This window comes from Urtica dioica, chromosome 1 (assembly GCF_054948205.1).
Source record: "Urtica dioica subsp. dioica isolate 48M chromosome 1, U.dioica_male_clone48M_v1_H2, whole genome shotgun sequence".
NCBI lineage: Eukaryota > Viridiplantae > Streptophyta > Magnoliopsida > Rosales > Urticaceae > Urtica > Urtica dioica.
The window spans coordinates 14,162,246-14,179,167 of NC_142756.1; the positions used below are offsets into that span (position 1 = coordinate 14,162,246).

Genomic DNA, 16,922 nt, shown 5'->3' on the forward strand with positions numbered 1-16,922 from the left:
CTTCTGGGCGTGATTTTTTTTCGCTGCCTATTCACTTGTTCATTTCGTGGCCCCCAAATAGACCAGCAAACCATCGCCACCATTCGCGCCATCTCCTTATCCGCTCTTTTTCATATTTCTTTCAGCCAAATCGCAAAGTCATGTACCAGTACTAATTCCTACTTTACACCAGCATTCACTCGCAAAAACACAGTGAATTAAATAGTGACTGGTAGTCTCGTTGTTAGCAAGGCACAAAGGGCAAACAACCTCCAATTTTACCCATCTCGACCTCAGATTTATCCTCGTCGGTAGGCAGTTCGTCACCGCCCGCCACACAAGATCTTTAGCTTTCGGAGGAATTTTTAAATTCCACAATTTCCTCCAAAAGCCCGAGTTTTCCTCCGCTTGCCATGCTCCTTTTGTTCTTGGATAAACTTGTATGCACTCTTGACTGTGTAGACCCCTGACGTTTCTTTACTCCAATCCCACTGGTCTTTTTCTACCGACTCACAAAGTGGAATAGACAAGATCAGCTCCGGCTCCTGTTGTGGGAATAAATCCCGAACGACTTCCACATCCCACTCCATCGCATCAGTAGTCAATAACTTGTGCACCCGCGCCCCATGTAGGGCTGGATGTACTGACCTTACAAATGGTCACGAGCATCTGGGAGCCACGGCTTTCCCAATATATTAATTTATCTTCCTTTTCCTATGCAACATCGACCCCTGTGTTTTAAGACGCCACAGGTCACCCATATACTCCTCCATATGAAGCTGGGATTTGAGTCCAGCTCCGCTTGCCAGAAGGACGTTCTAGCATAATATCTAGCCTTGAATATTCTCGCTACCAAAGACTCATCTTTGCACACTAAACGCCACCCTTGCTTACCTAGTAGAGCCATATTAAAATCTCTAAGGTCTCGAAAGCCCATCCCTCCGTTTGATTTCTGCACTGATAGTCGCTTCGGCGTCATCTAATGTAGGCCTCTGTCTTTCGTATTAGCTGATCGCCACCAAAACTTACACATCATTTGCTCTGTCTCCCTACACATCTCAACTGGTAACAAGAACACACTCATCGCGTAGTTTGGCAAGGATTGTGCCACGCTTTTTATTAAAATCTACGTCCCTGCCCTCGACAAGAAGTTTCCATCCAGATTTTGGATTTTCTAGCGCATACGTTCCTTTAGAAAACCAATGACCGCTATTTTATTGCGGCCTAATGTGCTTGGTAGTCCCATATATGTACTATTTTCTTCAGCCTCCTTTACCCCCAACACTCCATAGATTCTATCTCTGACATCATCTTCGTTCGTGTTTCAACTGAAGAAAATCAATGACTTGCCCAAATTCACCTTTTGCCCTGATGGCTTTTCAAAACTTTCGATTACTCTAATAATTGTAGCTGTCGATGCCTCGTTTGCCTTACAGTACAAGTAGCTGTCGTCAGCGAAGAACATGTGAGAAACTGAAGGAGCCCCTCGACCTACTTTACAGGCCCTCCAATGTCCTCTCGCCTCTGATTTTTTAATCACCGTCGACAAGCCTTCGACACACAGTATAAAAAGATAAGGGGACAACGGGTCCCCTTGTCTTATACCTCTAGTGGGAGTAATCGGGCCTAATTCCCTGCCTTCATGCACCACAGTATAAGTGACCATAGTAGCAAAACTCATTATCAGTTGTACTAGCTACGTATCCCATTTTCTCCAACACGGCTCGGAAGTATCCACATTCCACACGGTCATAGTCTTTACTCATGTCCAATTTCAGCTCCATAAAACCGTCCTTCCCTTTCTTCTTCTTCTTCAAATAGTGTAGAATCTCGAACGAAATCATAATATTGTCGGTGATTAACCTACCGGGCACGAACGCGCTTTGAGACTCTGATATGACTGTGTTCAACACCAATTTTAATCTGTTTGCAAAAACCTTGAAGACAATTTTATACAACACATTATATAACCTCATGAGTAAAGAAATTCTTGAGTTCTCAGTTCAAACTCAGGGATTTAGGCGCACTCAAGTACTTCCTTGGGCTGGATATTGCTCATTCTCATAAAGGCAGTTAGTCAGAGATATCATGCCTTAAAGATACTTGAAAATTTTGGTTTCTTGCATTCGAAGCCTGTCTTTACTCCAATGGACCCACGTCACACCCTATATGCTCAGCTGCTTGAAGACATCACTCATTATAGAAGGCTTATTGGTAGATTGTTAAATCTGACTATCTCCAGGCTAGATATAACTTTCTATGTGCATGCATTGAGTCAGTTAGGCTCCATGTGATTCTCATCTTCGCGCAGCACACCACGTGTTGAGATACATCAAGGGTCAACCGGGATTGGGACTTTACTTTTCTTCTTCATATGTTCCAAGTGTGAGAGCCTTCTATGATGCAGACTATGCGATGTGTTCAGACACTCGGAGATCGGTCATTGGTTACTGTGTGTTTCTAGACGATTCCTTGGTGGCATGGCAGTCAAAGAAACAAACCACCATCTGCAAATCATAGGAGGACGCAGAATAGAGTGATGGCAGCGACCACGTCAGAAATTGTGAGGATTCACCAATTGTTACAAGACTTTGGTGTTCAATCCGCTTCTTCCTCTGTGTTGTTCAGTGACAATCAAGTCGTGTCACACATTGCAGCGAATCCTACATTTCACGAAAGAATAAAGCATATCGAGATCGATTCGCACTTTATTCGTGACCACATCAAAGTTGGGACTCTTAAGTTGTTGCCGATCAGAACCCAAGATCAACTCACAGATGCTTTCACTAAGCCTCTTAATTCCAACTCCACGTCTGCAACAGCTTTTGTCCAAGATGAACCTTGGAGATATTTACAGGTTATGAGGAGGAGTAATAAGAATACTGCAAGTTACGCAGTAGTATAGCTTAATTCTTTAATTCACTTTTATTACTTTATTTTCGAGTTAGACTAAATGACTGTGTTTCGTTTAAGTTGATTAGTTTTTATCGGTAACATTGTTGCCATACGGGTTATGAGTTGTATAAATATGATTGGATATCTATTTTAAATACGCAATCAATCAATAAACAAAGAAGTATTTTTTTTCTCTGTTCATCTTCTTCGCCCAATTTCTCTGAAGCTCAACCGTAAAACTAACCCAATTTACACAATTATAATCACTAACATCTCTCACTTCGCTAACGAATCTAACAATTTGTTGAACTATATAACATCTTGGCTTTAAGTCATCTTAGACCAAAGCAATGCCAATAAAAAAATGGTGTCAGGCTACACAAAAGTCTAGGTTATTCATATCTCTAGATATCCTACATGGATTCTAACAATTGCACGATTATTTTTTTAAATAGCTCCAGGTCTGAGAACAGTCCTAGATGGTAGTTAAGCATCAACAAGCATGAAGAATGCTTAAAATCAGTAAAATGCAACAAGACAGGTGTGACAAGTACAAAAGTTTACCATATTAGCGTTAATTAATTAACCACAAATAGTTATTATTAAAACTTATTGAATCAAGTCCAATTGTATCATAACCAAGGATCGAAATACCGTTACCGTTCCGAGCCTTCGAATTTACTGGTAACCGCCCGTACCGTAAAGGAATACCGGGGGAAGCGAGAAAAAAAAAAGGAAACCGGTACCGTTGAACTTACCGTTACCGTAGAGGAATACCGTCAAATACCGGTATTTACCGAGGGGAATTCAGAAAAGAAATATACAAAAAAACATACAAAGTACGTAGGATAAAATTCATAAAATTAAAAATAGTGTAGAATGTTTTCAACACAATAAGAAATTACAAACACAACAAAAAGTAAGTTTAATAACCAAAATGATAAAGTTCAACACAATCCACCAAATACTATTGTTCAACAAATTCAACATAAGAGGGATACAAATGACTACTCAAAGCGACCATATGCAGCGGTCATACAGTAATCATACCAAGCCATGTAATGAGCATATGCACTAAAGTACCTGTTCAAGTGATAGTCGTACTCATACTGAGATGAACCAACAGTCATGGAGTGGAGGGGATAACCTGTAACTGGTTGCACCGTTTCGGGAGCGTAACTTGATGCATAGGAGTCCTGGTAGTTGTAACTGGAAGATCCGTCATCATAAGATGACTCTGTGCCTTGAGGACCAATTGATACCGATCCGAAGTTGTAGGACAAGTCATCAACGTCATTGCTAGACGTAAATGACATGGCATCATTCATACCTCCGCCCTGACCTCCGCGCCCGTATCCTGAATCAAAAAAGGCAGGGTGATGAAGACGATCAAAATCTTCTTGCGATGGTGCGTATCCAAGTTGAGAACCGCCGACATCACCAAATGAGGTGCCTCCAGCAGTAAAGGAACCCCCAGACCGATAGGAACCTCCAGCACCTCCCCCTGATCCACCGTCACCTGCACCTCCACCTGCTCCGCTTGATCTACGGCTTGAACCTCCGCCATCTGAATCCGAACTGTCTCCGGATCCGCGTTGAGGTTGGACATCCTCGTTCACCACTCGATCCGGATCAACTCCATGCTCTCGAGCCGCTTCAGCTACTGCCGGATCCGGGTTATGGTTGACGTCGTCCATGTGAACTTCGTCAATCCAGCGGAGCATTTCGTCGTCTCCCTCATTGTCGTTCCCCGAGCGTTCGAAAGCTCGTTCGATGATATCCAAAGGATCCAGGGGGTTGAGGTTGTTGTCGTGAATCCGAGTTGCTTCTCGGAGCTGCAACTTCATGTTGTACGAGCAGAAAACAAGCTTCTCGAGTCTGGAGTACGCTAGACGGTTCCTTTGTTTTGTGTGGACGAGGGCAAATGTACTCCAATTCCTCTCACAAGCGGAGGCGGATGCAGTTTGTGACAAAATTCGAATAGCCAACGTCTGTAAAGTCGGGGTCCAATTTCCGTAAAGCTCCCACCACTCACCTGCAATCATGTGACATAAATCATATCATGTCATTTATTACCATTCCATGACATAGTTAATGGCTTAATGCATACAATTCATCTCACAAGCTTACTTGCACAAATGGTGCCTCGTGCCGAAACAGCACTTCGTTGTGAGAAGTCCCCTCGAGCGTCTCGAAATGCGATTAACTATAATTAGAAAATCAAATAAGACTCGTATATTCATAATGTGATATAGCTTGTAACAATTTATAGTTTTATACCTCTCTCCCAAGAGTTGACCCATCAAGATCCCGATGCAAGAAGTCGAACACCCTTGTCACAGCGGCCATGTGGGTATTGTCCATGTGGATATCCGGGTTAAACAGCAACTTTGGATTTAGGAAGAAAGCTGCAATGTGTAGTGGATGTTCCATTTGAGTACTCCATCTGTGGTTCACGATGTCGACAACCCATTTCTTCCCACTCATCGCTTCCAACTTCTTTCTCATCTCGTGGAAGACGTAGTATAGTAATCCCATCGTGGGATGCACCTCAGTGTCCACTAATCGAAGAGTGGTGTACATCGGCTCGAATATGGCACACACTTCGTCCACCGAATGCCAGAATCTGGGATTTAAACAAGTCTCGGCTATGGATGTACCTGTAGGAGTTGCACTCAATTTGGAATCATCCCACCATTGACTACTGAACATCGTCCTCAACGCAGCTCTCTTCTCTCGGAGACTTCTGAGAGCTAGGTAGTTTGTGGCAAATCTTGTTGCGCCGGGACGGATGATTTCACCTGGGGATGTCTCCCGTAACTTGGACAACACAGTGCCGTGGTTGTAGATGAACTTAGTCGCATCCCTCGCAGATTTGATAGTTTGCTTAACACTATCTCTCTTCCCAATATCTTCAAACATCAGATCTAGACAATGTGCAGCGCAAGGTGTCCAGTACACATGGTACTTGCGTTGTAATTTCAACCCGGCACTCCTGTAGTTCGAACCGTTGTCGGTCACAACTTGGACGACATTCTCTTTTCCGATTTCTTTGAGCGCTGACCTCAGTATTCCGTAGATGTACTCCCCTGTTTTCGTATGCTTTGATGCATCAACGGACTTTAAAAACACCGTTGCACCAGCACAATAAACCATAATGTTTATGATGCTCAGTCTGGTCGGCCCCGTCCAACCATCAGTGAGTATGGTGCAGCCGTATTTTACCCACCGCTTCTTTTGTTCGTCAAGGTAGTTCTCCGCATCTGCAACCTCCATATCGAGGTATTTGTTATGAATTTCATACGGAGTTGGTATAGGAACGCCTGGACCTGCAATATGCCAATATACATCATGTTAACGTTTCAAGAACACATGCGATTCGACAATATGAAAATAAAATTACTTATCACAAATTGAGGATTACCCAAGTCTTGAGCGGACGCTATCATGTTTTTGAACTCATGCGAGGCGGCCTTACTCGCCGGCACATGTTGGTGAACAAAGAATTTTGTTATGTGTCTTCCGAGCCACGTTCTCTTCTTCGGATCCACGATCTCATCGATTTTTGTTTGCTTCGCACTCGCTGACTTATATAATGACGGAGCAGCTGGTGGAGATTTTGCCGTAGAACCACTGCCGGGCCCCGACATCATCCGAGCCTCCCATTCCGTCTGCGCCGCCTCTTGTCTTGACCTCTTCATAACTGCTCGTAATTGGGCTTCGTATGCTTCTTCGCTTGATTCATCCCCGCCAACATTTTTAGTCAATGTCTTCTGAAGCGTAGCGTCCAACGACTTTTTGTTCTTCTTTTTTACGACGTTGCCTTGAAGTAAAGCTTGCATCTCTTCTCTCACTTCAGGAGGGACTTTCTCACAGAATTTGACACTCCTCGTTGGGTCTACATGGGCTAGGTGGTTTTTCACTCTCGTGATGCCGCCACCTCCCATATTGTGCTCGCAAAATATGCACTTGTGGCCGCTACTTTTCCCGGGAATAGGTGTGCAATACTTCCTAGCTGGGTCGGGGGCCGACATTCTTGCAACTTGTAATCTACAAATGAACAAATAACATTTACAAAATATCACTAACTAATAACATTTACAAGTCACAAAATTTCTTCATAAATCAATAAACAAGTTCATCATAATTCATAACCTTAATCATCACTAACTAATCACATAATTATCAAATAATTCGGATTAAATCCAAAAAAATTACAAACATCAACACAAAATTTCTAAAATAAAAAACAAGTCACAAAATTTCTTCACAAATCAATAAACAAGTTCATCATAACCTTAATCATCACTAACTAATCACAAAATTACCTAATAATTCGGATTAAATCCAAAAAAATTACAAACATCAACACAAAAACTCTAAAATTAAAAACAAGTCACAAAATTTCTTCATAAATCAATAAACAAGTTCATCATAACCTTAATCATCACTAACTAATCACAAATTTACTAAATAATTCGGATTAAATCCAAAAAAATTACAAACATCAACACAAAAACTCTAAAATTAAAAACAAGTCACAAAATTTCTTCATAAATCAATAAACAAGTTCATCATAACCTTAATCATCACTAACTAATCACAAATTTACTAAATAATTCGGATTAAATCCAAAAAAATTACAAACATCAACACAAAATCAAATCAACACTACATCAATGCTCACAACTATCAATTTATACTTAATCTTACAAAATTATCAAGAAATTTCAAGATTTTAAGTTTTAAAAACTCAAAATCATCAAAAAAAAAAAAAGGCCGGGAAGCTCACCGGGAAGTTGTTTACCGGGGGGATCTGGGAAACTTTGGCCTTCGGCGAGTCGGGAAACGGGCGAGACAGCGGGATCCGGCCGGGAAGCTTCAAAAATCGTACTGGGTCGCGCCGGGAAATAGTCTCGAGCTTACCGTCCCATTTGATTTTTTTTTAGGTTTACCGGGTATTTATACCCGGTTTTTTTTTTTTTTTACTTGGACCGGACCGGGAAGTGGGAACCGGGTTCCCACCCGGATCCCGGTCCGGTTCCCCCGGAACCACCGGAAAAATCCGGTTTTGGTGGTTCCGGTGCCGGTTAGCTCCAAAAAGGGGGAACCGGACCGGTTCCCGTCCGGTTCCCCCGGTTTTTCAAACCTTGATCATAACTATGTTCCACACGTGAATCCCTTGAATTTGCGTCTCATTCAGCACAACTTTCACTTCTGGACCTTGCAAGTTCTCTTTACAACTCCTGCTTATGGACTCAAAAGGATTTTTGTTCATAACTGTTTCAGCTCCGACTCAATTCCTCACTACCATCAATACAAATGGCCTCACAATATCTCGAGTTCCTAATCTAGAGTATGTCCTTTTACTTCGACATGATCAATTTCATTTTAGTTGGATTTTTACCTCAATTTGAGACAGTATTCTAGGACATGTTAATCAATATCGTATATCTGCTAATGTTTGGTCAAGTATTGGCCAAATCTTTTACACTACTTCGAAAGCAAGAGTTCTTCAACTTCATCTCTTGCTTTAAACCACGAAGAACAGAAATTTGATTATTGATGAGTACATACTCAAAATGGAAGGAATTGTAGATAATTTGTGTTGCTCTAGATCAGTTTATCAATTGGTGTCACATCTGTATTCTTTGGCATTTTCATGATCAATCTCCTCCAAGTTAGCTTTTCGCCAGAATTTCAAAAAGTAAGCTAGGACATGTGAATCGATGCCTTTGATATGCTGACGTTTGATCAATTCTTGGCCAAAAAAAATAAAAACAAACTATTTCGAATGCAAAAGTTCTTCAAGTGCATATCTTGTTTTTGTTTAGACATTTTAATTATTCTTTTTTCATTGTCTTGCAGGCTAAGATATAGCCTAGCCTTGTGTAAACCATGTGTCATCATATCAGCTAAATTAAGCTGACTAATGCCACCATCACCTACTACTTAATAACTCATAAAAAGAGTTCGTGAGATTACTAAAGCTGGTCTTTGAGATAGAAATTCTTTCCTTCCGTCTTGAAATTCGAGCGAAAGAATTTCTTCTGTGGGGAAACGTGAGTGAAGGATTTCCTTCTTCTCGATGAGTGGATGTTGATGAAAAACAGCTGCAATAGTTTCTTCCACACGTACAATTAAGCTTCTTCTTTTTTTAAAAAAATTAGAATCCGTTGGATTCGTGGCAGTTGCAATTTCAATAGCTCTAAATTGCACCAAAAATAAATATGTTATGACCGGAAAGAAATTCATTTCCGAATTCCGGTCTAACACTGGAAAAAATAATATTATAAAAATGCATTTCCTTCCGTAAGTCCAGGTTTAGAGATTACAATGAAAATTTGTCTTTGTGTATATTTTATCACCCTCTTTAACTTACTTCTATATATTATTTAATCATTTATACAAAAAGAAAAATATAATATGCTATTTAATTAGTGTATACACTTCAGCCAGGCAGGCAGAGTAAACCTTGCTAATATATATATATATATAATAAAGCCTTTAATGATAGAAAGTATAGATATATATATATAGGGGAACAAGCAACAATAATAATAGTAATAATCATAATGGTATCAGAGAGGACACTCTCTGAGGATCTGAACACCACAATAGTCGAGTATGTCTTTGGACGACTTGAGAAGCATTTCAGCACCTGGGTATCCGACGTACTGACAGAAGCAATCCTCCGTTTCCCTGAGCTGTTCGCAGCAAGCTTGAGAGGGAGTCGGCGTACAGAGCAGGAGCGCAATCGCACCCGCCACAATGCATTCGGGCCTCAGCTCCGGCGCCACCGGCTGACCGGAACTCAACGCCGCCCCCATCACAAAGAGACCAAGGAAGGAGAGATTGTTCATTTTTGTTTAATGTGGTCTGAATCTGATAAGTATTGTACTGTACGCGCCTTTTGCATAATATTGGATGGTATTTATAGATGGGGATTTATTGACGAGTTGTTTTACTGTGTGTCAATTCCTCTTTGGTGGGTGACGTTTCAATTTTTATGGGTCCAATCTGACGTTAGATAATTTAATAAATAAATTATAGACTGATCAGGATCATTTCTATTAAATCGACATTTCTATTAAATCGATTGACCAGGATCATTGTCAATAACCGACAGCGATGATGTGGATGTGACACTTCCTTACGTGGGTGTTACATTTTAGGCTATGATTGGTGAGAAAAGAAAGGAATGAAGTGCAGGGACAGAGGCAATGAAAGCTCGGCAGATGTTTAAGCAAGTCCCGGTAACAAATGATTTACAGTGATATTCAAGGATAAGCTGAACCGATAAAGTTACCGATGTGATTTATTGAAAAATATCGGATTTATCAAAAGGTATCCAGTGAACATCATTATTAAAAAAAATTCACTTTAGCCTCTTGTAAAATTAGATTCTTGTTATGTCCCGTCCCTTGTGACGTGTGAACAGGCCCGGCCCAACCATGAGGGAGCTAAAGCAATTGCTTTAGGCCTCATGTTGAGGAAGGCCCCAAAATTTCGAAAAACTTATTACCTCAAATATCGTATTTTATAACTAATTTCTGATAATACTTAGATAGCTGTTTTTATTCCGAGAATAGCTTATTTAATTCTAAAAATATCTCATTTATTGTTTTTCTCTTGTTTAAATTTGCTTCAAGTGTGATAATTACAGTAGGTATCTTATTTTTAAAATACAATATATCAATTTTCATTCTTTTCTAATAATATATTTTTCTATTATAACAACATCTTAGTTTCCAATTTTTTTGTTTCTCTTATTAATCAGTGTTTTAAATAATTTTACCATATTCAAACTAAAAAAATGTGATTTGAAATTAATAGATAAAAAAAAAGGCCAAAAGACAAAAAAAAAATGACTTTCATGTTAATTATTTTTTTTGGGATGATTGAAAGAAAAAAAAAATTAGGCCCCTTTTTTTTCTTCGCTCAGGGCCTTCGATTTAGTTGAGCCGGCTCTGCTTATATAAAAATCATATATGCAGTCCATTAATTCTTCTATATATATTCTCCAAATTAGGCTCTCTTATGTGCAAATAAATATAAAAAAGTAATTATCATTTATATTTCTCTGTTTATTATTGTTTTTTTTCTTTATTATTTATGTTGTTTGCGTTATAAATATCAATTAGACATTTTTTTTCCTGATTGTTATATATTGTCAATAATTTTTTTTTGGGTTACTTTGCAAATATAAATAAAGAATAATTGCGCATACTACCAGTAAAAATTAGTAATTGGAGTACAATAAAATTAAGAAGAAAAAAAAGAATAAAATTTGCATGTTTAAAAAAAATTTGAAGGCCCTATTTCGAACTTTCGCTTTAGGCCCCATAATCTATTAAGCCGGCCGTGCGTGTGAATGGATTACATTGTCTTACAAGGGAAAGTGTGCACAGAGATTTGCATGGTCCTGTCAGGGCTGGTCTAAAATAAGTCTAAAAAGCTCACATCAAAATCAAATGGTTCAAAAAATATTGAGAGTAGGTCGAACGAAATATTGTACACCCAGAAACGTTCTTGCTTCAATATCCTTATAAATTACCCTTTCTTTGTTTCATGGTTCTAGCCCAATTCACAAAATTATAATCACTAACATCTCTCAAGTCGCTAAAAAAATCTCGAACAATTTGTAGAACTATAACATCTCTCGGCTATAAGTCCTATTAGAGCAAGCAATGCCAATTAAAAGAAAATTCATAAGGCTACACAAAAGTCTAGGTTAATTACTGATTTTGTTTTTATCTTTGTCACGGTGAACTAAGTTTTTATTGAGGATATAGTGTAACCCTTATCAAATTTTTATTGTGAATTACTCTCGTCTTGTTTTCATACGTCTGCTTGATTTTAAATGTTCTTCTTGCGTATTGACAAAAGAGAAGAAAAACAATGTTGAAGAGCAAGAAGACGATTCTCAAAACAAATCCAAACAAAACGTGATCAAAGATGTGGCTACTAGAAACTAGTTTCATAAATATAGGTTCAGAGGTGGTTGTTTGGCTAATTCAACTCATCGAATTAGATTCAAAGCTCAAAAAGGCCTTAAAATGAATTTTATGAGTCGTAGACGGGGGATAGCGTATTGTTACTCATAAAATTTACATACTCTAAGAAGCTACTCGGATTATCCGAGAACAAAAAGAATCCAGCACGAAGTCCGAGTCAAATAGGCCCGAGAAGGTTAAGGATTGACTCATTCATAAGTCAAGAACGAACCCTACCAAGCAAAACTTCGAAGAGAAGAGAAGATAATAGGCCAAAGACTAGTCAAAATAAAGCAAACACATGTAAAATAAAAAACAAAACGCTCACCTCAGCGGTTGAGCCAAACCTACCAAGCATAACTGCCTACTACACACGTAGTAGGTGGATTCTGTTGTCAATGGTGCCCACAAGAAGAGTGGTAATGTTTATTTATGTACATTTGATGTCATATATTCTTATGAAGACTCTTGCTTGTAACTGCTGAATAATCAATAAAAGTTTAAAAGTTCATTCATTCTTCCTTGTCTGTTTGAATCTTTATGATAATCTATAGTCTTTAGTCCTTAAACAAACCTAACAACACATGAAGAGACAAATGTAGATTTGCACGAACAAACTCTTCATTGTTTGCTTAAAACTACATATTCACAATCTAAGGATCAAAGGACTATTGATCTCAGTACGATTGTTAGAAGAATCTATGATGTCTGGTTATGGGACATTGAGAGTTGGAGACTTTATAGTTCTTCTAGGTATCTTCTGAAGGTACTGAATTGACCAGTGCACTTTTAGAGACAGAATTAGAACAAACCATTTAACCTCTTATGTCTCGAAGTCACTACGTATGAATTCTATCATGCTTACCTCAATCCGAAAATGAGACATGTCATTTCATAGCTTACGTATTCTCATTTGAGAAAGTCAGAGTTTGGACTCACTATGTGATTCTGAATAGGACCTATTGGTGAAGACTAAGTTATGAAGATGTCATGAGTAACTTTGCGAAGATCTCATAGATATGGAATTCATGTACAAGATTGCTGAAATGCAATGTATATCACCTCATGTTTTGTTCCTTGGAATGTGAATAAATGAACTGGCCAGTATCCAAATTGAGTCATGACTCTTTTGGATGAATCAATGTAACTTGTTAGCTCCTCGTCAATACATTGTTTCTAACTTATTCACAAGCGTCAAAGGAGTTGAGAAAATAACAACTGGAAGGGTAAAATGGTAATTTTGTAAATCCCGACTAGCTGATGATATTCATGAAGGGTAAATATAGATAATATTCAGTGGATCCACTCATCACAATTAAGTTGAATTCTTGAGTAGAAAATAAATTCAGTTGAACCGAGAGATTCTCAGTGTCAACTCTTTAGTGGAGTCAGTTGACATTAAGCTAAACTTGGAAAAGGTTTGTGAACTTTTGAGTCCAAGTATTTTAGCTCAAGCTTTGTTCATTTGGATCCATGAGGTCACTGTCACAAATCATATCGAGTAGGATTAGTCAAACTAGAAGCTAAGTCTAAACAAAAACGAGACAAGTTACGAAAATTGTCTAAAGGGTATTTTTGTCTTTTTGGACGTAGGATGAAATGAATGTCAATAAATTTTTTGACATTGTCATATGATGACATACTAACACTCGGCCATGATAAGATTGTGGGCCTTGAGGATTAATTTCATTTCATGGAATTTTACTTGAAAATTCTTAATGGGTTTTCTTATGTTGTCATGAACAAATGAAGAAAAATCTAGCAACCCCTTCTAGAAGGTGTACACGCCCAAACCCAAGAGAAAGAGACACCAATTTTGTGCATTGATGTATGAAGATACTTGCCAAAAGAAAAAGACGAAACAAATTTCCTCTAGAAGGAAATTGAAGTGGGCGGCCAACTAAGGCAAGGAGAGAGCAAGATAAAAGAGGAAACAAATACAAGGACTTGCACCAATAGCTTGCACGTCCAAAAGAGAGAAAGGGAAGCCAATATTTGCCATGAATATATGATATTCTATAGAAGAGGAAACTACATTTATGAAGGTAATCTTTCCCCTATAAATAGAGGCCTTATTCTCATTGTTTTCTCATCCCACATAAGTTAGAGATTGAGAGCTTCTCTCTCTAGACATTGTGGCCGCCCAACATCCTCTCTCTCTCTAGTTCTTTTCATTTTTTTTTTGGCACCTAGGTCCACATTTGACCTAGTGTTTTAGTTCTTCGACTCTTAGACTTGTTCTTGGGTCGTCGTGTTTAAAAGTGCTCACACACTAATTCCTTTCTTTCTCGAGTGATTCTTGTGATAGAAACTTTCGTGGTTACTCGAGATTTCCGAAGAACGAAGAAAGTCGAGCTGCGTGGGGAGACGAACGTTTCAACCTTCCTAAGGTTTCTCAACGTTCAAGCTTCACAAAGGTTAGAAATGCTCTTTAATAGTTTTAATTTAAATATAAACATGTGCTTGCTCTTTTTCTAGGTTAGTAAAATCGTTATACTTGTTTAAAAGAAAATTTTTAAATTTCGTCGCTTGCTCGAAGCGTTAAATGTTTTCTTAACCCTAGGTCAATTCCAACACATTCATGCAATAACTGTCCGGAATGTGGGATTGATCACCTCACATCCTAAATCTTAGCATGGCTATAAATAGAAGAGAAGAACGCTAAAGAGGACACTTCACTTTTTTCACAGACAAAGCACTGGCCTAAAGTTCCACCTATCGTTCGGCACCCTTATTTACTTACTCTCTTTTATTAGATTATTGTGTATTTAGAGAAAATCTTACCTAGACACTCGAAGTTCTCGGGACTGCGTACTCGGAACCAAGTGCTCTTCGTTAGACATTTGTTGTACTAATTTTATCTCTCAACAGTTTGGCGCTAAAATGAGGGTATAGCGTTGAAAAACAATGGCTAGCTCTTCAAATCCAATCGGAAATGCTACTGTAACTGGTCCCAATCCTCAGATCGAGCACCGCAACTGTAGTTTGTTGCTCACACCGAAAGAACTCGCCAAGTATCACTTTCAACCCAGCTTGACTGAACAGTTCGAGGAAATGCAAGAGCGTCTCCAAATCCTGGAAGCCAGCAATAAGGAATTGGAGGGAAGACTCTGAGCAAAGAGGATCACACTGCGAAACGCAGTAGCGATTCCTGATGAAGAACTTTCAACGAACAGGGAAAGAACCCGTAGAGCAAGAGCCACGGATTGAGAAATCCCGAAAGTATGCTAAGGATCGGTATGAAAGGAATGAAGAACTTTCATATTCGAAAGGGTACCAAGCCAATCACGAAAAGATTCCTGATAGGTATCAAAGAAGCCGATCACAGGCCGTGAGAGATCACGAAGAAAACTTGGTGACTGGAGACAATGCAAGCACCAATGAGATAAATTTCAAAAGATAGGAGCGTCGCATCGAGGAAGTGGCCCTAGTACAAAAAGAGCCTACTCTAAAGATCGGAGAAATAGCCTCTCATTTCACGGCGTGGGTGTTAGAACATCCTTTACTAGATAGTTTTAGGATGCCAAACATCCCAGCGTACGCTGGGAAGATTGACCCAGGAAACCACCTCGACCCTTTTTATAATGGATGCTTTTGCAAGGACCAGGTCCAGAAGTAATGTGCATAGCATTCTCTATCACCCTTGCAGGCTCAGCCAAAAGGTGGTATAGAAAACACAAGCCAAATTCGGTAGGATCTTGTAAACAGTTGGACCAAAATTTCAAGGAATAGTTCGTTGGCTCAAGTTCCAGAAAAAATCCCAACGAAAGACAATAGTCAGACAGGTCCATGCTGAATCATTGAAAGACTTTATCAACCGCTACTCAGAACAAGCATTGCACGTAGACGACCTCAACAAGACTTTAAACTCTTCGGGATTGCCTCAGGTATCCGAACCCTTTTTTTAGTAAGTACGATAAATATCATCATCTAAAGGCTCCAATAGAAGAGATATTTAGTCTTCCTCGGGATCAAGAAGATTTTCCATAGCCAAATGAAGAAAGATATCTCGAAGAGAGATAAAATGAAGTATTGCACATTTCCCCACGACGTCGGCCATAAGACCGCAGAGTGCTTCAATTTAAAAGAAGCTATAGAAGCTCTGATCCAAAGAGGATCATTGAAGATATTCCGAGCAGACCAGGAAGAGCACGTCGAACCTTCTTCCACAGTAAGAACTTGTCCAACCTTCTTCTTCGTCAGAGTAGACATCTTGGAAGTTTTCTTCCTCTTTTTCTTCTTATATATCTCCAATGATGGTCAAGGTGCTTCACCAAGGTTAGATTTCTCATAATGGCATTCCCCTGAGTTGTATGTGCTTTATCTAGCACTTCCTCAACAATCTTTGAATCCATCACAAGTTCAGAGAAAACAATAGAACCATCAACATAAGGGACACCAAGCATAGGGCTAACCTGGTCCATATTTGTAGCAAGACCATTATCGAAAAAAAAAAAGAAGATTATGAAAATCTTCTCAACATTCTCTATGGCATCAACATCAATGATAATAATCAGTGGAGTAACATAAGCTTTTGAACGGGGTTGAGACTCGACCGGGGCAGGAGTAGGTGCAGAGACGAGATTCAATAAACAAGAAATCTCAACTGCACAATTCCGAGAAGTTTAATGAGAACATTAATTGCACACATGTTCTCTCATTAAGAAGTAACACCATCTTCTTGAACATCATACATATGGTTCATCAAGATCATCTGCGCAATGACTACTCCCAACGACTATATACTCAGCTCCAAATGTGTACAAGAACATAATGATTTGCTTCTTGTTGAGCCACAACACCATATTTTTCAAGAAAAAATAAGGATCAATAATGCTCTTATGAGCTTCGTCACAGTTTGCCAATTGAAATTACTAAACGTGTCCTGAAAAGGTTGTTCAACTATGTTGGTGGAACTACTTATTAAACAACTGATTGATTTTAGCAAGATTAATTAAAATGATAATCAAACAATCAATCAAACAGAAAGCAATAAAGGACACATGGAATTGATAACCATGTTCGGTGATAAAGTACCTACTCAGATGGACT

The 16,922-nt window shown here is 39.1% G+C and overlaps 3 protein-coding genes across 3 annotated transcripts; all 3 read right to left on the bottom strand.

The window, feature by feature from the left end:
- Window positions 1–1,153: 1,153 nt before the first annotated feature.
- Window positions 1,154–2,038, bottom strand: LOC149407369 (uncharacterized). The gene is made up of 4 exons (XM_089619999.1): window positions 2,015–2,038; window positions 1,628–1,916; window positions 1,340–1,530; window positions 1,154–1,249 (listed from the first exon to the last, which is right to left on the bottom strand). Exons 1-4 carry the CDS (start codon window positions 2,036–2,038, stop codon window positions 1,154–1,156), a joined length of 600 nt encoding a protein of 199 aa, XP_089476125.1.
- A 1,843-nt stretch (window positions 2,039–3,881) lies between these two features.
- Window positions 3,882–5,008, bottom strand: LOC149407370 (uncharacterized). The gene is made up of 2 exons (XM_089620006.1): window positions 4,985–5,008; window positions 3,882–4,909 (listed from the first exon to the last, which is right to left on the bottom strand). Exons 1-2 carry the CDS (start codon window positions 4,989–4,991, stop codon window positions 3,882–3,884), a joined length of 1,035 nt encoding a protein of 344 aa, XP_089476132.1. The 5' UTR covers window positions 4,992–5,008.
- A 140-nt stretch (window positions 5,009–5,148) lies between these two features.
- On the bottom strand, window positions 5,149–6,620 carry LOC149407371 (uncharacterized). The gene is made up of 2 exons (XM_089620012.1): window positions 6,299–6,620; window positions 5,149–6,203 (listed from the first exon to the last, which is right to left on the bottom strand). Exons 1-2 carry the CDS (start codon window positions 6,573–6,575, stop codon window positions 5,149–5,151), a joined length of 1,332 nt encoding a protein of 443 aa, XP_089476138.1. The 5' UTR covers window positions 6,576–6,620.
- Between the last annotated feature and the right edge of the window lie 10,302 nt (window positions 6,621–16,922).